The following is a 23,384-nucleotide window of genomic DNA, read 5'->3' as shown; positions in this document are numbered from 1 at the left end:
AAGCTCATAGGGAGTGGCATTATAGGAGTTGTGGTGTGGTTGGAGGAAGTGCCACTGTGGGGTTTTCTTTGAGGTCCCCTATGGTCAAGCTATGTCCAGTATCTCAGATCATTTACTGTCACCTGCAGGTCAAGATGTAGGATTCTCAGCTCCTTCTCCAGCACATGTCTGCCTGCATGCCACCTGCCATTATGATAATAGACTAAACCTCTGAAACTATAAACCATCCCAATTAAACGTTTTCCTTAAGGAGAGTTTCTGTGGTCATTGTGTCTTTTCAACAGACCCTAACTAAGACATTTTGTATCTGTATATGTGTCTGTGTTTCCATATGAAGCTGAAACTTTTTCTTCTTTTTGTGGAGTCTTGTGTTGGTTGTGCTTTGGTGGGTATTGTATTGAATCTATAGAAGGCTTTTGGTAGCAGGGAAGTTTTCACTATAATCATCCTACTGATCAGAGCACATCAGAGAATGTTACATCTTCTGGTGTAATTGTGAATGTCTTTCTTCAATGACTTAAAGTTGTTTTAGTTTTCAAAAATACAAATCATTCACTTGCCTGGTTAGAGTTATCAAAAAAAAAACTGATTAAAGAAGAAAAGTTTTATCTTAGTAGTCCTTATCTTGCAGTCATTTCAGAAGAGAAATTAAAAAATATTCAAATCATATTTATAATGCAAAGGAAAGCATTAAGAATGACATTTCTTGAATCAGATATGACTTTGAAAATATCATACAATTTTTGGCAAATGCAAAGCCCTATCCTCTTGCATCATTTCAATGTTTTAATTCACTCCATCTTTCTAGAAGTAATTCATTTTTAATAAAGGAAATTCCATCAGATCTCTTATTTTTACTTCTAGAAATGAGATTATTCTTCATTATTTTCCCTCAGGAAAAATGCTATAGAGCTGAAAAGATATTTCAGTGGGCAAAGGAATCTAACAGCTGAATTTGACCAGTGCAACCCATGTTATGACAGAAGAGAAATGACACATGAAAATTATCCTCTTACCTTCCTCCCAATGCAGTGACATGAGATGGAGACCACATAAGCACACAGATTAAAATTGTCCCATATAATAAAATTTTAAAAAGAATGAGATGAATTGTATACACCATCACTGTTGCTTGCTCTGCAGCTGGGGTCCCACTGTCTGGTCCCAGGGGCAGGGGGTGAACAGATGCAGAATCAAATGACACAGGCTCTGGGAGGTTGTAAGTGATCTCGTTTATTAAACAAAGGACTGACGTATTCATGTGTGTACTTTTTGGCGGGCTCTGCTTCCAGCTGCCCTGGTGTTTCCTGGCTGGTTCTAGGTCACATGCCAACAGTGATATTGAGGGTCCAGTTTCAGGTCCTCTAGGTCAGGGTACTACTGTACATGTCTGAGCTCTTTGTTAGCTTAAGGCATGAACCAGTTCTTTAGGCCTTATCTGCTTCATATCACCCTTTTTATTTTATTTTGTGGCTGACAGTGGGAATTAGAGTTCTTTGCTCTAATCTTGTTGTCCCCACCTCAGTGGTTCCCCAACGTGGTGACTGTGCCTCTCTTAGGTTGGCCTGCCTGAGAGGCTCTTACCCATCTCTGGCTACCAGGCCTCAAAGGGTGGCTACCCTTGAAAGTACTTAGGGTGCAAAGCATTAGACAGAGCTATCAGACAGAGGCATCACAAACTTCCATGACCCAAGCTCTTATTACTTCCTTAGGGGAATGATGAACAGGGTGTTCCAGAGCCATTAGCAGTTGCAGGGTCGTTTTGTTGATGTGGCGCTGCCGGGACACATGCTGTAGGAAACACATAAGCAATAAATTATTAAGAGTATCATTCCTCTAACATTCCTCATTCCATAATTTTTGAAGGATCTAGGATCAATTTTATGTGATCTCAAATTTGTGTAAAGAATGTGATAGATAAGTCCAGTGATTTCACACATGTGGAGTTTAAGTTTAAGATTTCATTAGAGAGTTGTAATGAAAGGTTTAAGAATTCTTTGTTCCGGGGAGGGGAAAAAAAAAAGAATTCTTTGTTCCATGATCCCAATATGATTTCCCTTAATTGACTCCTGACTTTTGTTATATTTGAGATTGGGTAAGGGGTTAAACAAAAGGAGGAAAATCGGGGATCACAGTTTCCTCTTACCAGACATCTTAATATCTGGATTTCTTCATCCAATAAAACTAGTTGTTGCTGTAAATTGAGGATATCTGGCTGGAAATTAATCAGCTGTGGAGTATTTAATGCTCAGGCTGATTACTCTATGGCCTTATTAAGCATAGAGGCGATGGCTCCCATTTGAACCAGGGAGGCTGTGGCTGCTGTGCCACCTGCCACAGCAATCAGAATAGAGGCCATTATAGCTGCTGTTATTCCAAAGTCTCTTTTTATTTTGGTTTGTTCCATCAATTTCACTCTTATGGAAATGTGTTACATTGGTCAAAGGTTCCCAAAGAAAAGCAGGGAGGCACATCACTACTGCCTGTGAGGCCTCCTCAGGATTCTAGCAGGGTCCCAGCTTACAAAGATCCTGAGTGCAACTTAGCATTGACATTTGGGGCATTTAGTTTTGGGCCTAGCTTTGGGACAGTCTCTACAAAGGTGACCTGACTGACCACAGCCCAGCAAGAATGGTCAGGTGGTTAGGGGGAAGAACTTTCCACGATCATTATCTTTGGAAGCTAATAGTGCATTGAGGGAGGCTGTAAGGGCAGCTATTGTTTCTACCTAGGGGTCAAGATCTCGAGTAGCAATGACCCATTTATGGATGTCCTCATTACAAACTGCTGCAATTACATTGGAAGTAGGGGCATTAAGCCCTTCCCATGTTAATTACTTAATGATCATTTCCCTGGTCGGGCCAGAATCAACCTGTTTCTCCACTGCCTCATTTACTGGGCTAAGAAGTCAGTAAACATTTCCTCTGGCTGCTGTATGAGATTACAAAAGTACACAGTTGGTTCCTGTGGAGTACAGGACTTCAAGGGTTTAAATGCAAGGTCAGAGACTTGCTGAAAATAGGCATACAGGGTAATCTGGGCATGCGTTTTGGGACTAACAAATTGGTCCCTGCCTGTCAGCATGTCTAGGGATATAGAAATATTATATTGAATATTTAGGTTTACCAGTGTTTCAGCTTCTTCATAAGCAGCACACCAATTAAGAAAAACTGTGGGATCCAATACAGATTTCATTAAATGCAACCAGTCATAGTAGGCTTGTAAATGCATTGTCCATTGTCCTAGTACCTGTTCAAAATATGCCCTGTCAGGAACTGGTTCATTAGCAACTTTATGAATCAAAGACAGATTTGTAAGAGAGGTGGGTGCCCAGGGCTGGGTGGCAGCATTGGTGCTACATTAACTGGAAGGGCAAAAGAATTGGTAGAGTGATACTTCATTGTTGGAGCTTGCATAAGGTGCTCAGGTACCTGAGCAAGGCAGGCTTTAGTTACTGAGGTTGGTTTTGCCTTAAGGGAATCACAGTGATGCTCTTCAGGGCATGAGGATGAAGGCAGGTCTGCTAAGGATAGAGACTTGCCTCTTTGGGAGATGAGGAAGGAGGGGATTGTTTAGGAGGTTTCTTTGATGGGTCAGCCTCATCCTCTGAATCTGTCTCTACATATGAAGGTGGGAAGTCAAGCAAGAGGGTATCCATATTTTGTGTTTTACAGTGGTCATTAAAAGCTCTCCGAACATCATCTTGGTACCTTCTTTTATACAAGCTACAATACCTAATAAAATAGGAATAAATGATGCATGTGGAGATTTACCTTCCTGAACTTTTCGTTTTCTGGCTAGGAATAAGATCCGCATCCAAAGAGCTGGATCCCAGATATTATCAGTAGATATCCAGGGTGCTATGGCAGAGGCTTCAACTCAAAAGCTGGCCAGGTTTGTCTACTTAATATGAATATCCCTGGTCTGTAAGAGAGTTTTAAGTGCTAATATCTAAGGTTCTTTTATGTTAGCAGGGAAGTTACCCATTGTTAGTTAAAGCGAGGATAAAATTACACTCTCCTGGGGTACTTGAGAAAGCTGTCAGCAGGAGTTAAAAGTTGAAGCCCTCTCCTGATCAGAACTTCAGCCTCTGAATGGGGCTGGGTGCTTCTGAAGTATGGGCATGAAAGGCTGTAAAAGCTTGGGGCCCAAAAGCCCCTTAGTGATGGTAGCTGCAGCCACAGCAGCCTGATGCTTGGAGACCTGGTGGGAGGGGCCTGCCTTTTCTCATGCCTGTGTAAGAGGCAGGCATAAGAGAGTGCTCAGATTTTAGGAGGATGTGCCATCTCTCTGCCTCTGCAACCAGGTGGGGTCTGGGGTGGGGGGTGGGGGGTAGAAAGTGCTCAGGGTTCAGGCATACCCTCCTTCTCTCTGCCCCAGGGATCAGTAGGTGGGAGAAAGCCCTTGGGGTTCTGGCCGACATGCCCTCTCCTTAGCGCGGGGCGGGGGCGGGGGCGGGGGGAGGAGACAGCGCATGGGGTTATCTGGGGGGAGGGGCAGGGAGAAAGGGCAGGCTTATCTCAAAAAATGCACAGGGGCAGGGCAGCGCTGGTGAGCAGCTGCCTGATTGGTGGAGTGGGACAGGGTAAGTCTGCTGCCTTTGTCATGCCTGGCCCCTGCTGACCCCTCTCAATTATGGCCAGAGTCTCCGGCATCAGTCTCCTTTCCCCTGGGGCACAAGGATCATGTCTCTGGGGCCCTGTTCAAGGCGGCTGCAGCTTCCTGGAGCTTGAGGCTTGGTAGTGCCACCATGCAAATAGCCAGACAGCTGCTGTGGCACCCACTGGCTCTGGCACAGGCAGGAACAGGTTGTGCATGGGCTCAGGGTGCATGAGGGGCTGCAGGCGCTGTGGATTCCCTCAGCTGGGGCACACACGGGGCAGTCACAGGGTTCCTGGGGCAAGCCAGGAGCCACTGCTGGTGGGCAAGTGGGCAGGACAGCCAGCTTGAGGGCAGGACTTGGAGCAGATATGCAGATACCCTGCACTCACTCAGATACCCTGCACCCAGTGTGGCAGAGACAGGCTGGCTTGGATAAGAACTGAAAAGCAGGACAGCCTGTCTGGCTGAAAATGCTTGCTGGGGGCGGCTGGAACAGATGAGGGGTTGAGGGTGGGGCACTGTCGGGTGGAACCTTCAGTAGCCAGCCTGGACAGCTAAAGATTCTCCCTGGGCTCACTGAAGGCACCAGGGACAAGGAGGGATGCCTGCAAGCAGCTCCCCACAACAGCTAAAGCAGCTCCCTGTGCTCCGAGGCTATGGGGCCTGGACAGATGGGCATGGGGACAAGTTCTGGAAGGACAAAGGAGGTAAGAGTGTGGGTGAGAAAGATGGGAGATGACAGACAGGTGAACAACAGAATAAAGGAACTGTCATACCAGGAGAGGAATGATCCCACTCATCCCAGGGGGAGGGAGCAGGAGATTCCTGCAGGGAGTAGCCAGAAAGCCTCCCCATGAATTTCAGATACAGGTCAGCCCCTTTATGGCTTTTAATTGGTGAACTTGTAACCTGATTCCAGGATAGGACAATAAAGACTAATAATAGCCTTCCACCACACCCCAAAAGGGCTGTCTGGCAGGCAGAGAGTCCTTCAGTTTCTCCTGGAGAGTAGCCTCAGGCAAGAAACTTCAGTTGGTTCAGAGCCAAGGAGAGTCCTTGTGAAGTCTTGGGCTGGAAATGAAAGAAAAGGCTTGTGTTTGTGGTACCTAGTCCAAGTGCTTTGTGGGGGACTTCCCCACAAGGTGTGTCCAGAGACCAGAGAGAAAAAACTTCTGTAGGTCAGTTTTTGATTCTGTTTCCTGGTTGGTCAGCTCTTATGTGGAAATGTAGGATGGAATGAAAATAAACAGTATGGGCCCTAAAGACTAATGAGGGGAAGGAGATGACAGAGACAGAGAGAGAAAGGAGAGAGAGAGAGAGAGAGAGAGAGAGAGAGAGAGAGAGAGAGGGAGGGAGGGAGGGAGGGAGGGAGGGAGGGAGGGAGGGAGGGAGGGAGGGAGGGAGGGAGGGAGGGAAGGAGGGAGGGAGAGCCACTAGAGAACAGTCACTAGTTGGGGAGGAAGAACAAAGAACTGAGAAAGGGGGTCTACTCACTGAGAATTAGCTGTAGTGTTTGTATCACAATACTGAGTTGTAATTGGAATCAGAACAGCAAGGCAGCCAGCAGAAAATAAAGAAGAGTACCCAAAAAAGAAAGTTAAGGAGGACCCAGAGAGCAAGCCCTAGGAATGGGTCCATGTAGTTCACACATTGGTGCCAGAATGTTGCTTGCTCTACAGTTGGGGTCCCCCTGTCTCTGATCCGGGGGCAGGGGGTGAGTAGAGGAGAACCAAAGGACACAGTCTATGTATGGGAGGTTGTAAGCAATCTCATTTATTAAACAAAGGACTGAGATATTTATGTGTATAGTTTTTGGCAGGATCTGCTTCCAGCTGCCATGGTGTTTCCTCCTTAGAAACTTAGGCAGTTTAGAAACACTCCCACTCCCCACACACTTCATGCTTATCGGCTCATCTAAATCCACGCATATTTATTTGGTGTACCAGGACTTGCCCATGTGCTAACACTGGCAGGGGGCAAAACATAGGACTCCAGAGTGTAAGAGTAGAACTGTCCTTGGAGTCTGAAGACCAACAGAGTTGGAGGGCCTGAGGCAAACTTGCCAAAGAACTCTCCTTAGCTACAACAGGGGAAGTTTCCTGGTTTTTAGAACTCATCTGAGAAAAATGGTGTAGTCAAACAGAGCCAGCTCTCCTTTTCTAGTTAATGGGAGGCGGGGGGCATTTTCCTGGTTGGTTCTGGGTCATATGTTAACAGTGGTCATCTTCAGGGTCCAGTTTCAGGGTTCTTTGGGTCAGGATACTACTGCGCATGCCAGAGCTCTTTGTTAGCTTAAGGCATGAACTAGTGCTTTAGGCCTTATCTGCCTCAGACAGAATCATGTAGTTCTCAATATTTGCACCCAAGGGTAGAGAAATCAATATGTTCTGATATACTGACTAACTAATATACATAGTAAAGACATATGTGAATATGTATAGTTAGGTTTGTGCATAAGTGAATATATATATTTACGTATGTGTATATGTAAATGTGTGTGTTTATGTGTGTTCATGTGTAACTGTATTTCTGTATGTGCATGCATACAAGTGTTTTTTTATGTATGTTTATGTGTGAAAATATATGTGTCTGTTTAACAATCTTATGTCCTGGTTTTCTCCTCCATGTTTTAGTTATAGGACCTCTTTTCATGGACTTTTTAGGAAGAATTCTGGCCCCATACCTCTGCCTTTTGTTGGGATGAGGCTTAACTACATCGGGGTGAGTGCTATTTGGGTTCCCAAATTTGCTTCTTGTGACTGTGTCTGTTCCCTGAGAGTCATGAAACTGTTTCAGTTCATCAGTGCAAATGGTCATTGAGATAAAAAGCTAAGGTTTACAGCTTTCAGAATTCTTTGTACCACATCAGATCATTGCCCAGTTATTTCTGGAGGGTTTTGATACATGTTTTGGGGGGATCTGAAGTTTATATCAGGTGTGAATCCTAGATGTTTGCACAGTAGTGCCTGGTGCTATCTTACATATAGAATTTGGGAGCATCAGGTTTAAGTATTTTCTTATTCCAGAAAATTATGGTTTTACTGATTTAATGCTTGAGGAAACACACATATCAGGGCTCCTGGGTGGCACCTCTGCCACATTAGTGCCATAACCACATCAGAGTTGAATACTAACATTAATCCTTCCTGTAGAATAGCTCTGGCACATGCTTCTAGGAGCACACAGTTGCTTTTGAGGAATAAGCATTACTTGAATCCTCAATATAAGTATAGAATCCCCTGTTATTATTTCCTAGGCTATAGCCAAGTTTTTGCCACCTGTGATTTCTTGTGTATGTAAATGGTATGTGCACTGAGAGATCAAACAAGAACATTTGGATTTATTCCTTTTCATTTCGAAGAAGAAACTCAGCATGACTCTGAGGGGTGGAAATATGGGAGGTGAGATGATGTTGCCTATGAACCTCTGATATTTAATCAAAATGTGAATTTTACGTCTTGAAAAAGAAGCAGAATCAATATATCAATGAAATCATTATTTGACAATTTTGTAAAAAAATAATAATTAGCTGTGGTGAGTGAAATATATATATAATATGTTTATATATTTTATATGTAAATGCATACATATATACATAAACCTCCACACACATGCACATATGCATATATAATTATGCCTGTGAATTTATACAGAGCCTTTGTGCAATGTTATCCAAAAGGAAGGACTTCTGGACTGTCATTCCTAAGCTCACACAGAGGAGACCAACAACAATGACTGTGTACATACTGCACTCTTAGAAGATTTCCTTTCCAAAAACTTGAGTCCTATTCATAATATCATAATTCTTCCATACCCAGGGCTTCTTTGCTTAATTTTCTAAAAAAAAATCATAATGCCCCAAGTTTAAGAAAGCAATAAATTTCCCTCATTTTTCAGGTGACTTTTTAAATTGATATCCTTTCAAATATGCTTTTTGAATTGTTTTGTTTCATTTGGCTTATGTTTCAAGCAGTACTGCCTATTGTCAAAACTGATCCAAAGCTTGCTGTGTAGATGATGGCCATGGATTCTTGTATCTCGTTATTCAGTTCTTGTATGTACCACAATATCTTAATTATGGGGTTAATTAAGAGAGTTGGGTATCAAACCCAGGGCTATGCTGTTAGGCAGAATCTAATCCCAAAGTAATATGGATCTTGATTGGTCTGTCTTTGATGATCCAGGGGCAACCAGACTTACTTTATTAAGGATTTTATAAGAGATCCTGCCTCCATTTATCCTTCCTTAGGTCTCTTTAAATTGTGTGAAATGCATTAATTCAGAGACGTATAATATGTGCTCATAATCCAGTAGAGTGTTATCTGTCTCATAGTGATTCACCCTGGTTAAAAAAGAAGTCATTTTTATATAAAATATTTGCAGTAAATGTGTGCTTTTCAAATACAGGTGGGAGGAAAAACAGATATGTGGATTTATGGTTGTTTTTTGTCGAATTACTTGTGGATTACTTTAGTGCTTCTTTAATTGTTTGAGATTATTCTATAAGTGCAACATTTCTCTATTCCCTTTCTCTCTTCAAAACCTCCAACAAATGCATCCTTGCTCTCTTTCAAATTCACAGTATCTCTTCTCTGTCTACATATGTTACTTTTCTGTATGCATTCAGTGTTGATCCTTTGGTAATTGATAAACAATAGGTGTGTTCTCCCTGTGGGAGAACAGTTCTCCCATTGCCAGCATTCCTTTGTTGCTTGTAGTTTTTTAAGGAGACTTGACACCTCCTAAGATTTCCTTATTGTTTGCTTTTTGAGCCAGGTGTTAGTATATCCAAGGTTGGACTGGAAGTTACTATGAATCCCAGGTTGCCTAGAACTCACTGTCTTCCATATCTGTCTGTTGTCTTAGAGGTCTGTGACATCACCCTTTGCTGAAGTGTCTATTTCTCTTCATTTTTTGTTTATACTTGATAGTAGGCAATGGGCACTTAACAAAGATGTATATGAATATATCTTTTAACCACATACTATTGAATTTGAAGAACAAAAGTAGAGTGTGTTACAACATGTCATTACTTTCTGGATTTTTTTTTTGATTAATTACTTTTGGTGATGGTTGAGCCAACAGTAGCAAATGTTCTCTTTTACAGATGCTAGAGGTTTTGTAAGAACCTGGGAAGAAGTGACATCACTATGCTGGAGGAGATTCTGCCTCTTCATCTCTTCTCATCCATTATCAGAAACCACAGCACTTATCACAGGGTCTGACGAGCTGACATGGTCAATAGAACCATGTGAGCCAATGCCAAGGCCGGGCACACTGCACTGCGTTTCTAATGGTTGTGTAGGAACTGCTCCTTGAAACAGCATTGCCTGTGAATTGATAACATTTTGTCATTAGGGACTGGAGAGATGTCTCAACAGTGTACAATACTTGCTATTCATGTAGAAGACCCACAATTTATTTCCCAGGAACCACATTGTAATTCAAAACCCAGGGGATCCTAATCTTATACTTTGAGGGCTTCTGTATGTAAGTCGTGTGTATATGTACACTCAGGCATATGTACAAACATATCAAATGAAAATATAAAACAAATGGTGTTTATCTTAAAATTCAAATACAATAAATATCTTTTTGGCATATAAATATGTGTTTACTTTTTTATATTTATAGTGAAGTCCACCAGCCCATGTTGTTATACACCTGAAAAAGTTTCTATTACCAGCATACATTACCAGCATAGTGAAATAGTTTTCTCATTGAACTAACTAAATTCACTATCATACAAGGATTCTTGCCAACTTCTACTACCGAAAATCCAAGGTATCCTCTCCAACCAAATGATTTTTGTTTTTAGTGTAAGAGAATCATGGTTCTCTTACAGGCAAAGGCTATGTCCCTCACTGTCATGGAAATTGTTACAGAATATTTTATGCTATTACCTCTCTGTCCCCAAAAATATTTTTGTGTCCGTATCGCTTAGGGAATCAATTCTGGCAGTATAAAAATGAAGTGAATGAACCATCAAGATGAACATGTTAAAGAACACAGGAAGCAGTGGCAGACTGGAAGCCCTTCCTTACTTGGGCTCCATTTGAGAAGCAAAGCATATGTGGATGAGATAAACCTAGGAAACTCAAATTTAAGAAGCCAGGCAAGAAAGTGCCTATCAAGAGCTGCACACTGCATGGTCAAATACATTCTTGTCTCTCTTCTCAGGTTATCAGATACCCCACTGAGATCAGTGTGCTCCATCCTAGATCCTGTATCTATTGTTTTGCCTAATCATGAGTCTAATTTGCTCACTATCCTTGGCCCTGGAACATAAAGCCTAAGATTCAGTGTCATCTGAACTTTGAATTGCATCTTGACATTCTAAGCATTTCTTCCTTCTGTGACATTTTGGGGGTTTCTCACTTTCTTCCACCTTTCTGGATTAGTTAAAAGATGTGACTTTCCTTCTGTTCCCTTTCATCCTGACCACTGTCCATTTCTTCAGCTTGCTTTTGTTACTGTTTTTCTCTCAAAGTCTAATACAGTTGTGCATGAAATTGAATTACAAAAAATTATATGGTTGACACCCATGTTTTTCCTTTCAGGTGTATCAGATGCTCCATGTTAGCCCTAACCAGGATGCATTTGGAGAGCTGTCTTGTTGTCATACATTTCATCTTGCCTGGGTTATGTTACTCTTCATTTCCTGAACTAACTAGTGGCTTCTCTGGTTGGAAACCTGAAGCTGAACTAGGTTGTTGTTGTCGTGTCTTGTAGAACCAGAAGTGCTATCAAGATTAAAGGTTAAATATCTCTGTTTTCCCTATGCAGGTAGTATAAGGGCATGCAGCCTCTCCTGGTCACTGAAGAACCAGACAAGATCAGAAAAGTCCTACTAAAGGAATTTTATTCTATTTTCACAAATTGGCACATATATATTTTTTTTCTAAAATCTGAGCAATGTACACACTGAGTAGATTATATTTAGGAACTTATATGTATATACATATGACAATTAATAAGAAAAATTGGCCATAAGTATGAAAGAGAGCAATAAGGGATAAATGAGAGGGTTTTGAGGAAGAAATGGGGAGGGAAAAACTTAACTATATCATAATTAAAAGATATAAAATGTGAACATTCATTTAAAATGTCTATTTTGAGTATTGGGGGATATAGCTCAGTGGTACAGGGCTTAGTGGCATGTATAAGGCCTTGGGTTTAGACTCCATACCACAAAACAAACAAACCTATTATAGTGAAGTAATTATGGAATCACTATACAATGTACAAGGAGGTTCTATGTACTTTTCTTGCTGTATTTTTGAATGAGGTTTCCTCAACCTTCCCCAGTGAGAAACACTAAGCACTCAGCAATAAAGGAATACCTTCTCTAATCGGTTTTGAGGTATAATCTCTAACTATTGCTAAAAGAGACCAAGATTTGCTCAGTTTTTTTGGGCACTGTCATATTCTTCTGACAATCATAGAGTGGTTTCTGTTATCCCAGCCTTGAAGGATATTTTCTCCAGAATTGGACAAGTTCTATAGAAGCTGAAATGTACATATTTCAGGTTAAGACAGGGTTAGTTATTAGCAACCTGATCTGTCTGTCTGTGGTAGCTTGCATGTAATTGGCCCCAATAAGCTCATAAGAGTAGGAGGATATATGAGGTTTGCTGAAGTAGGTTTAGCTTTGTTGGAGAAAGTGTGTCATTGTAGTGGTGGGCTTTGTGGTCCCATATTCTCAAGCTATGTCCTGTGTAGAGACAGTACACTTCCTGTTGCCTGTGGAACAAGATGTAGAACTCTCAGCTCTTTCTCTAGCATCATGTCTGCCTATATGCTGATGCCATGATGATAAATGGACTAAACATCCGAAACTATAACCATCCCAATTAATTGTTCTCCTTAATAAAAGATTCCGTGGTCATGCTAGCTTCACGGCTATGGAAACCCTAAGTAAGATGTTGTCTAAGTGGTTGCTGTTGGTGGTAACTTCTCAACAGAGAAGAGCAAATGTGACCCATTTCAGGGAAGAGGAATGGCAAGCAGGTTCACAGAGCAGAATCCAGCAGTTCATGTTAGCTCTGTTGTCTCAGGCCAGAGACAGATTCTTACTGTTTCCTTATTCCTATGTTATTTCATATCTCATGAAGAGTCTTTGTAATTATACTTAATTAGTGCTAAAGTTGGTGTTTTTTTTTTTCCCCTTCAGGGTTTTCTAGCCTATTTATTTACTTGTTTATTTGTTTTATTTGGAAGTGTATTTAGGCTTTGTTAGCAAGTGTCAGTACTTGTATTCCAAACCAGTTTTGTGTGATGACAGAGCTAAGGTAATTTATTCAAAAGGATATATTAACATTATTTAAATACAACTCTTCTTGTACAGTCAGCTTATTATGATACTTTTATAAAATTTTAGCTAAAATATAATTTCTGTCTTCCTTCTCCTCCCTCCAAAGACCCCACTACCACTTAAGTTCACAGACCACTCCTCTTATTCCTTTCTTTTGAGACAAGGTCTCACTATATGCCCTGGCTATTATGTATCTCACTATGTAGATCATGATGACTTCACTCTCACATAGATCTGACTGCCTGGGTCTCCCAAGTGTTTCAATTGAAGGTGTATGCCTCCAGGCCCAGTCATGGCTTCCTCTTCTTTTACTTATTACATATAAATTTAGATGAAGATATATAACTACAACCTATTGAGTCCAGTCAGTGTTGCCTTCATGTGTATGTTTCTAAGGATGATCACTTGGTACCAAGCAACCAATCAGAATGTTTGTCCCTGGAGAATATTAATTCTCCTCCTCTCACATGCTATTAATTACCTGTAGCTTTTCATCTATGGGTAGGCTCCATAGGATTTCTCCCCATGTCAGCTTTTGTTGGAATTTGTCCAGGTACTGTTTAGACAGCAATTCTGTTTATAATTCCTTAGTGTAGCTTCCCTGGTATAGCTAGAAGTCACAGTCTCACAGAAGTATTCTTAGTCCTCAGGCTCTTACAATATTTCTGGCCCCACTTGTTCAAAGTTTCCTTAGCTTTGTGAGCAAAAGTTGTGATATTTTATTATATATATATATATATATATATATATATATATATATATATATATATAATTTGAGAAGAATACCATGGCTAGTTGGTTTCTTATTTTTGACAAGTTCTAGTTTTATATAATGGTCTCCTTTTAATGGGACCTCTTGAAACTGAGAAGATTTTGTAGAGCAAAGGATACAGTCAACAAGGAAAAGTGACAGCCTACAGAATGGGAAAAGGTCTTCACCAACCCCACATCTGACAGAGGACTGATATCCAGAATATATAAGGAACTCAAAACAACCAACAGTCCAATTAAGAAATGGCCTATAGAACTAAACAGAGAATTCCCAACAGAGGAAACTCAAATGGCTGAAAGACACTTAAGGAATTGATCAACATCCCTAATCATCAGGGAAGTGCAAATCAAAACAACTCTGAGATACCACCTTATGCCAGTCAGAATGGCTAAGATAAAAAACTCTGAAGACACCTTATGCTGGAGAGGATATGGAACTAGGGGAATTCTCCTCCACTGCTGGTGGGAATGCAAGCTTGTACAACCACTTTGGAAATCATTATGGCACTTTCTTAGAAAATTGGGAATCAATCTCCCCCAAGATCCAGCTATACCACTCTTGGGCATATACCCAAGGAATGCTCAATCATACCACAAGAGCACTTGCTCAGCTATGTTCATATCAGCATTGTTTGTAATAGCCAAAACCTGGAAACAACCTAGATGCCCTTCAACTGAAGAATGGATAAATAAAATGTGGCACATATACACAATGGAATACTACTCACCAGAGAAAAACAATAACATCATGAGGTTTGCAGGCAAATGGGTGGATCTAGAAAAAGCCATCCTGAGTGAGGTAACCCAGACTCAGAAATACAAATACGGTATGTACTCACTCATAGGAGGATACTAGATGTGGAGGCTACCTGGAAAACAGGACCCCAAGAAAGACACGGAGATCGCCCAATGACAGAGAATTGGCTGAGATCTACATGTACAGCCTGGACGTGAGTGGGAGTAATGAAGGGCGAGGGTCGAGGGAAAGAGAGCCTGTGGGAGCAGGAGATGCCAGCTGGATCAAGAACAGAAAGGGAGAACAAGGAGTAGGAGACCATGGTAAATGAAGATCACATGAGAAAAGGAAGAAACAAAGTGCTAGAGAGGCCCACAGCAATCCACAAAGATACCCCCACAATATACTGCTGGCAATGGTCGAGAGACAGCTGGGACTGACCTACTCTAGTGATGGGATGGCCAAACACCCTAATAGTCATGCTAGAAACCCCATCCATCGATTTAGGGGTCTGGATGCAGAGATCCATGGCTAGGTCTTGGGTGGAGTTCCGGGAGTCTAATTAGCGAGAAAGAGGAGGGTTTATATGAGCGAGAATTGTTGAAACCAAGGTTGGATAAAGCACAAGGACAAATAGCCAAACGAATGGAAACACATGAACTATGAACCAAAGGCTGAGGGGCTCCCAACTGGATCAGGCCCTCTGAATAGGTGAGACAGTTGATTGGCTTGATCTGTTTGGGAGGCATCTAGGCAGTGGTACTGGGTCCTGTGCTCATTGCATGAGTTGGCTGTTTGAACCCTGGGGCTTATGCAGGGACACTTGGCTCAACCTTGGAGGAGGGGACTGAACCTGCCTGGACTGAGTTTACCAGGTTGATCTCTGTCCTCGGGGGAGGCTTTGCCCTAGAGGAGGTGGGGATGGGGGGTGGGCTGGGGGAAGGGGAGGGGGACAGGAGGGGGAGAACAAGGGAATCCATGGGTGATATGTAGAACTGAATGTTATTGTAAATAAAATAAAAGGAAAAAAATAAGGGTCTCCTTTTGCTTCAAAGAAATATTCTTGATGAGAGGAGCAGTCTACATTTACCTGTGGATATAAGGGTAAGTTTTTCAAGGTAGCTAAGTAATTGTACTTGTTTAGAAGAGTGGCCAAAGAAGGTTCCCTTCTGTGATGCATCACCTCACTGGTCATTTGTATTGAGCTAGGTTTCTAGTACCGGGCATCATTTCCCTCCATTGAGAAGGGCTTGCATCCAATTAGATACCTGTTGGTTTTTTTCAAGATATAAGTGTGACTATTGCCCACTTAGGGGTAACTTGCCATGATAGTCCTTATTTTGATTCATAGAAATCAGAACTAGATAAAAATATTGATTGCTTTCCTCCATTAGCAGTGTGTACATCACGATCTGGTACTATGAAGTCTAGTTCTCACTGCTTTGGGGTCAGTTCCAGCTCAAATCCTCTGAGTCTTTTGTCTAAATCACATGGTATTTTCAGCATTGAGGACTTACCTTCAACCTCTGGGAGGCAACCAAGGGAATCTCAAAGGTCTGTATATGTTTGTGGAGTCTCTGGTTATTCCCTGACTAAAGCTCAAAAGGGGGATTCTTATAGGTGGTACTAGTTTCTTGCTCTTGAGAGGAATATTGTCACCACAAATTTTTTAAGTTCCCCTAATGTATATATCAAATATTCTTAGTTGACAGAGCCATATCTGATGGAAATGGTAAAAGTCATAAAGCCAGCACAGCTGCTTGTCAAAGATCCAGCAAAGCCGAGCCACATGATGGCCACCACTTCATTCTGGTTTTTATCTCCACATGTTGCATGCTTGGGGGAATTTAATATTTGTACATTTTATGGATATTGGATTGATAGATACTTTCTTATGTATCATTTATGCATTCTCCCAGGAGTACTGCTTCTAAGCTTCCCCAGGAAAGTCCTCAGCATACTATTCCTCCCACTTTCAAGGAGATATCCTTATCTACTTGAAGGTCTTCCTTATGCCTAGGAAGTTGTGATGTACGTAAAGACATCAGAGATTACTTTATGAGGCAATGGGATATTCTTGAAACATTTGCCCCCATAGGTAATCAGGAACATGGTCATCAAAACAAAGTAAACTTAACAAGGTAAACAAGATTCATTGGGCTAGGAGTTGGCCATAGATCAGATTACAAGTCTCTTCCTACTGTACACTTAGGTGATTGATTATATGGCATATACAACAAAATCAGTTTGGATGAATCCATTACCTGGTTTCTTTCAACATTTATTGTTTTTTTGTGATTAATTCAGAAAATAGCCTTGTGTTATTTGAATTCTTTGAACATATTTACAATCATTTTGATTTCTTATCTTGAGTTGTGTCAGGGTTACTCTGAGCTTAATAAATTATTGAAGGAAAAGTGATTTGGTTTTTAATGTCACTTGTGCTATATTCCTGGGATTTTTCCATCTGTTTTTGTGTCAGTGGTATAGTTTTGTTGTTGATTTAATTCAAATCATCTTTCTAACTTATGTGGGAGTATTTTCACTAATAAAGACAATCTATGCTTTAGTAGGTTTGAGGTGATGTACCTTCGGTTAGCCTTGTATTCAGGGCTCCTAGCTCTCCCCTCAGTCATCCTCAGACAGTTGATCAATGTCTTCAATATGAGTTATTATTCATTAGTAAGACTGCCATGAAACTATAGTAGTGATTGATCATGAAACTGCTATTAGACATTCTTTAAATGCCCATTGTTTTAGAGAACAAGGCACTCCCAATTATCTTTCTACTGATATGTCAGGTATTTGGGGTATAAGTAAGAAAAAGGGGGAAGAAAAATCAGAGGTCAACCATGGAGGGACTAGTAATTAAAAGAGTTTCTTGGTAGGAAATAGAGTAGGAGTATATACATAGAAAGGAAAGGTAGAGATAACAAAAAGATGGGAAAGATGGGGAAGACTTGGCTACAAGTAGACTGAAATTATAAAGGTAATGTTGTGTAGTCATATCATAAAAAAAGTCTTATCTCTCATAAAACTGAGTAACAGAATTACTGGAAACCAAGCCAATCTATTTTCTAACAAAGAAAGGTTATGAAGAATGCTTTGTAGAACAAAGAAATCCCATAACATGTAAAAAGTGAGAAAAGAAGGAATCTTGATTGACATATAAAGCTATATGGAGAGTGGAGACTGAGGTGGGGATATTAGATAAGAAAATCATCTGGCCAGAGTACTGGGTTATCTTACCACAGGGGATTCTCTCCATTATTCTCTGCATAAGTCCTTCTCCAGAATATACTTGATGTTGAGTTTCATCTTCAATTTTTTCTCTGGGTCAGTCCAGTTACTGTGATGGAACCAGAAGGACCAGTGTGCAGTGGTGGGGCTATGACTATTCATAGTTTAATGATTTTTCAATGGTGTTTTCTTGCTAATTTCACTTTGGGGTTGTTTTGTTTCATTAAATGTGAGTACTTTTCAGGAAAGGAACAGTTTTTTTTTTGTGTGTGTGTGTATGTCAAGTGTGTTAGTGAATGTTTTTAATCCCAGCAGAAGTACTATAGAGGCAGGAGGATTGCCATTTTTTACCTACCAGGCCTAAGATCAAGATTTTTCTTCAAATTCAGTGCCCCTTTTCCTATCACTGGGAGTCGCACAATAAAACCAACTACACAAGGGTCAAATATAAGCACAGTGCCTGGTCAGTCCCATGCAAGCTTCCTGCTTGTCAGTTCAGTCCTAGTGAGCACCTACAAGCCAAGATTATTTGATTCTGTATATTTTCTTGTGGAGGTCTTGACCCCTCTGATTCCTACAATCCTTTCTTGCCCTCTTCTGGAGGACTCCATAAACTGGAGAGTAAGCCATCCATGTTACTGCCTGGTGTACGAGGACCCACAGGCTGGATGACCCAGAGACCTAGGACAGAAACAAATATGATGGGAGGAAAAAGAAAACATATCAAAGCAAAGATGTTGAATGTTTAATAAAAAACACCCACAATGAAAAAATCTTTTCCAGAGGGATTCAGTGTGGAATTCTACCAAAATATTTTACTGTAAACTCATACCAATCCTTCACAGGCATGTCCAAAACTTACAAAATTATGTAAAACTTGAAAATTATTTTAAATGCTTGCACTGTCTTCTGCCTAATATCAGAATATGTCATTTGAAGTAAAATTGTATTGAAATATGACTTATAAGTACCCTCAGGAACGTCATCAACAAATCAATTGCCAGCTTAATGCAGAAACATGAAATGAATCCTAAAGCATGCTGTCCAATGTTGCACAAATAGAATAAAACAAAGTTCCTGTCTGGGTCTGGGGTCAGGGCCTCTAAGAAGTTTTGGTTGTAGTTTATGGGGATCCTAATCTTTTCCCTGGGTTGTGGTTATCAGTCATAAGGCTGCTGTATCTGAGGTATTCTGGGTTCTCTTTGCCAACATTTCTGACTTAGCTCTCAGCTGACATTGAACATTCCTGAATGTAAATAGAAAGTATTTAAGGATCTATGCTGATTAATACACTTCCTTGGCAAAAGTTACCAGCTTATGCTAGTCTCTGGTATCTGTCTTTTTTTTTAATTTCTTTCGCTTGGTCCTTCCTCTCAAAACCTCAACTTTTGGGACTCTTATTTTTACAGGTTTGGGTCAGCATAGTATAACCATAGCCCTATTGATACCTAGTCACCTATAAATAAGATATCATGGTATAGCCAAGGACTGAGTAAAATTAATCAGTTGTCAAAATCTGACAGCAAGTTTGAGACTAATCTTGCCTACAGGAGATACTACTTGAAACAAACAAACAAAAACCCAATAAGTGTATTTCAAAGATTACATAAAAAAAGAGGTCATCCAAAAATGATAAGGAAGTTATTGCTTTTTCAACTGGGGACAAAGCATGGAATTCTTAGTAACTTATGCAATGGAGTCCTTGGTTTTGAAGAATTATGATATAATAAGTAAACCTTAGAATTCAGAAAAGCAAATCATGCAAGAGTGCAGTCTGCAAGTAGGCACTGCTCCTGCACACGTGCTCAGGAGGAAGGACAGGCCAAGAGTCCAACCTTTAGAACACATCCAAAAATACTCTGTGTAAATTCACTGACCCTATTATATAGGTACATGTATATGCATAAATGTATGCAATTATACATATTATGTTTCACATACTACATGTATATTTTTCACAGATTTGTCAACTCATGCTTTTATTAGTACTTTTGTATAAATTATTCTGCTTCTGTTTCAAGAAACAAAACTCATAGTCTGGTTAATAGGCAACATCATCTACTCTCCCATATTCCTGCTCTTTAGACTCATGCATAGTGTTGTACCTTGAAGTGAAAGGGAGTAAAGGCAAATCTTCTTCTAGGTGCCAAAAGCTTGGCTAGAGCCTTGGAAGTAATAATGGGATTAAACAGTTCAATTAAGGATTCAAGTATGTGCATAGTCCCCAAAAGTAACTATCTGCTTCTTGATAGGCATGTTCAAGAGATACACAGCAAGGAGTGTAAATGTTATTACTGAACTCAGTTGTGAATAAATCACTCAGGTTGGTGAGGTGCTACTAAGTGGCCTTACATGTATTTCTTTAAATACAGATTAAGAATAACTGTACTTTTCTGGAATCTGAACTAAAAGGAAACAAAATCTTTGATGCTCTCAAAGTCTACACAGCAGCATTTTAGCTTCAGGTCCTAGTGTGTTAACAGCCAGGGTCCTCACCTGACCTGACACAAACCTGAAGTCATACCTGACCTGCCACAAATCCGATGTCATAAACACATTTAGTAAAACCCAAGGGTAACCTGGCAATGATGTGGGTGTGACAAAAACAATTCTGCCAAATGAAAGCCTTACAGTTGATCCCAATGTCCATTAGAATGATTGAACTGACATGGGGTTTAATATTTGTGTAAGTGACACTGTCACAAGAAGCCAGGTAGGAAACCCAACACTCACCCTCTTATAGTTAAGCATCGTCCCAACAAAAGGCAGAGGTTTGGGGCCAGGAATCCCCAGCTTCTTAAAAAGTCCATGAGAAGAGGTCCCATACCTAAAACATGGATGAGAGAGTCAGTCAGATCATGAGCTTGTTAATCATACATGTAAATATTCATAATCATACACACACATAAGTAAACACATTCCCACATGCCATATAAAAATATACATATTTATATCTACATATATACTAATTCATGTATATTATTGACTCAATATGCATTATATGAGTAGATATAAATGTATATATATGATATATGAGAATATATATATATATATTCTTGGATGCAAATATTGAGAATTACCAGAATTTATTCAGTGAGGTAACAAGTGGGAAGAATATAACATAAAAATTCAGGGAACTAATCCCCTTCATATAACATCTTACTATAAACTTTTAGGTTAACACTTAATGGTCCCAGTCTTACAGTTAATATGTAATAATACTTTATAAACTTGAGTTTGAATGTTTTTGAAGGACTCACTAGACTTAGGAAGTTATCATACATTAACAGTGTGAGTAAACTATAATACAAGATCCACATGATCCATCCACAACATTATGTAAGCAGCAAACAGTGAGGTTGCTCAGAGCGGGAGGACAGCCCACCAGCAGAGCCCCATGACAAGACTCTATAAACTGGCCTGTCCCTCAGACTGAAAAGTGTGCAGAGCTTCCCAGGTGCAGTTTTGGGGCAGGGGAGATGACTCAGCAGGTAAGAGCATTTTCTGCACTTGCAGATGACCCAGGTATTGATCCTAGCCCCCAAATAAGAGCTAGCAACATTATATAATTCCAGTCCCTGAGAATCCAATGCCTTTTTTTAATTTACATGGGCATCAAGCATGTGATATAGATACATACATTAATAGGGGCAATATAAAAATTTATTTTTTAAGATACCAATTTCGGGCCGGGCGGTGGTGGCGCACGCCTTTAATCCCAGCACTTGGGAGGCAGAGGCAGGCGGATCTCTGTGAGTTCGAGGCCAGCCTGGGCTACCAAGTGAGTTCCAGGAAAGGCGCAAAGCTACACAGAGAAACCCTGTCTCGAAAAACCAAAAAAAAAAAAGATACCAATTTTGGGAGTCCTCTGTTCAAGTGTGGGGTTTTGATGCTGCAGTTGCCTTTGAGTCATTTATGCAACTCCAAGTAACCCTTCAAACAAACTCCTGTGATAACTTCATAAACTCATGTCTCTCCAGGGTGGACTTTAGAGGAATGGCTACATTGGTTTGTCAATTGTTCCCTACTGAGGTCAAAGGATATTTGCTCCCATCTTTCCCAGAAAATGCAAATAGCTCAATAAGTTATCCAAATGAACTCATGAGGCAATGACCTACAGACAGCATTATCTCTGTTCCGTTTCTTCCTAGACCCTAGGCAGCACAAAGGCAGCTTTCTGTACTTAGATGATCAGCCACAGGCACTTAGTTAACTGTCAGTAATACAATAATTTCTCAACAATACTGTCTGGACAGACAGGCCTGAGTCTAAGTAATCGTTAACATCTCAGGTGTCTTTTCCCTCATTGTGGGTTCAATGTTTTGCACACCTTCCTATCCCAATGTGACAAAATCATGACAGAAAACAAACAAGAGAAACAGCAGACTGTAATCATTTCAAGCCTGCTCCTGATTGTCTCCCATTGTTGGATTTTTAACATTACTTGAAAACACTTGGCTGAAAAGCACAGTGAATTAAAAGATCTAGGTTACAGGAGAAATGTGTTCAGCTGTGGGAGAATGAATTTCCATTGGATTATACCTCTTGATTTTCTGACAGGGAAAAGGGGCCTGAGAATTATTCACCTCTAAGCCCACAAAAGAGAGACATTTAGTCAATTACTCACAGGTAGAGGAGCACCAGGATGGTAGCCAGAAGTGCCCATGTTTCTGTGGAAAAGTTTGGAATCAGGTCCATTGCTCTTTTACTTCAAGAAATCTCTCTTTTCTTGATAGGTGAGGACCTGAGTTCTTCTGAGCTCAGGTGTGAATCCCTGAAGACAATCTGCAGTATTTATGTGCTAGGAAAAGGGGTGGAACAGTCACTAGTGCCCTTACAAAGATCAACTGTGTATCTTCCATGGGTATGGAGAATATGAGTGACCTCTTCAGTTGACAGTTCATAATAGTTCATGTTAACCCACATTTTGACTTCTTTTTAGTTCTTTCCCCTAGGAAACTAATAAATAACTAAACCAATGTTCCTGATAAGACCAGAGGTTATAGATGTTTGTCAGAGAAATGCAATAGAGTGATTGACATTAAATGTCCTTTGATATTTACAGGACTGTCTTTATTTCAAAACACATTGAATCTTTGTACACAAGCCCAATTTATAAATATTTACACATGCATATTTCTCTCTGTGGCACCATGTGTATACCCTATAAGATGAATGATAGCATTTAATAAAAAAAAAATTGACAAAAAATAAATAAATCACATCATCCCCAGATAAACTAAAGCTTCACAAGCATTTCTTTTATTGTCATTTTTGCTGCATTCGTGGTTTCTGTATATATTTCCATTAAAGTTTGAAATTACTAATGGGCATTGCTTACTATTATTTTCCTATGTTCTTTGTCAATTAAATATGTTAAATATACACCCATAGGCACCATAATGTGTTAGTGTTACAAACCCAAGGTTGAATTTTTACTTCTTCCCCTGTGCCATCCCTCTCTCTATGGTATGTGATGGTATGTAGGGCATCTGAACCTATGAATCTGTGTGTACCTACTATTTCTGTATGTTTCCCTAACAAAGGACTTAACTCTGTATTTATTGGACAGTACAGAAAGCATGGCATGCATAATGAATGGGGAATTATTTACAGAAATCATTAACAGAGTTTTGTGGAAGGGGTGGAAATAATTCACTGACACTAACAAACACTGAAACACTCAGAATACCAAAAGAGTATGGCAAGCATATACTATCA

General features: G+C 40.3%; 1 protein-coding gene across 4 annotated transcripts; it reads right to left on the bottom strand.

Moving 5' to 3' along the window:
- Positions 1 to 1,212: 1,212 nt before the first annotated feature.
- Positions 1,213 to 22,529, bottom strand: LOC121826350 (cytochrome P450 3A13-like). 4 transcript variants are annotated; one of them, XM_076560655.1, is made up of 4 exons: positions 22,291 to 22,523; positions 20,397 to 20,490; positions 3,127 to 3,170; positions 1,213 to 1,791 (listed from the first exon to the last, which is right to left on the bottom strand). In XM_076560655.1, the coding sequence occupies exons 1-4, from the start codon at positions 22,359 to 22,361 to the stop codon at positions 1,743 to 1,745; spliced, it is 258 nt and encodes an 85-aa protein (XP_076416770.1). In that variant the 5' UTR covers positions 22,362 to 22,523; the 3' UTR covers positions 1,213 to 1,742. The 4 variants fall into 4 exon arrangements, 3 of the variants coding, with proteins under 3 accessions (XP_076416770.1, XP_076416769.1, XP_076416768.1); XM_076560654.1 differs by lacking the exon at positions 3,127 to 3,170 and having other exon boundaries at positions 22,291 to 22,529; XM_076560653.1 differs by lacking the exons at positions 1,213 to 1,791; positions 3,127 to 3,170 and adding an exon at positions 6,349 to 9,932 and having other exon boundaries at positions 22,291 to 22,498.
- Between the last annotated feature and the right edge of the window lie 855 nt (positions 22,530 to 23,384).

Source organism: Peromyscus maniculatus, chromosome 23 (assembly GCF_049852395.1).
Source record: "Peromyscus maniculatus bairdii isolate BWxNUB_F1_BW_parent chromosome 23, HU_Pman_BW_mat_3.1, whole genome shotgun sequence".
Lineage (NCBI taxonomy): Eukaryota > Metazoa > Chordata > Mammalia > Rodentia > Cricetidae > Peromyscus > Peromyscus maniculatus.
The sequence above is the reverse complement of the archived record's forward strand: the minus strand, read 5'-3'. Positions and strand labels throughout refer to the sequence as shown.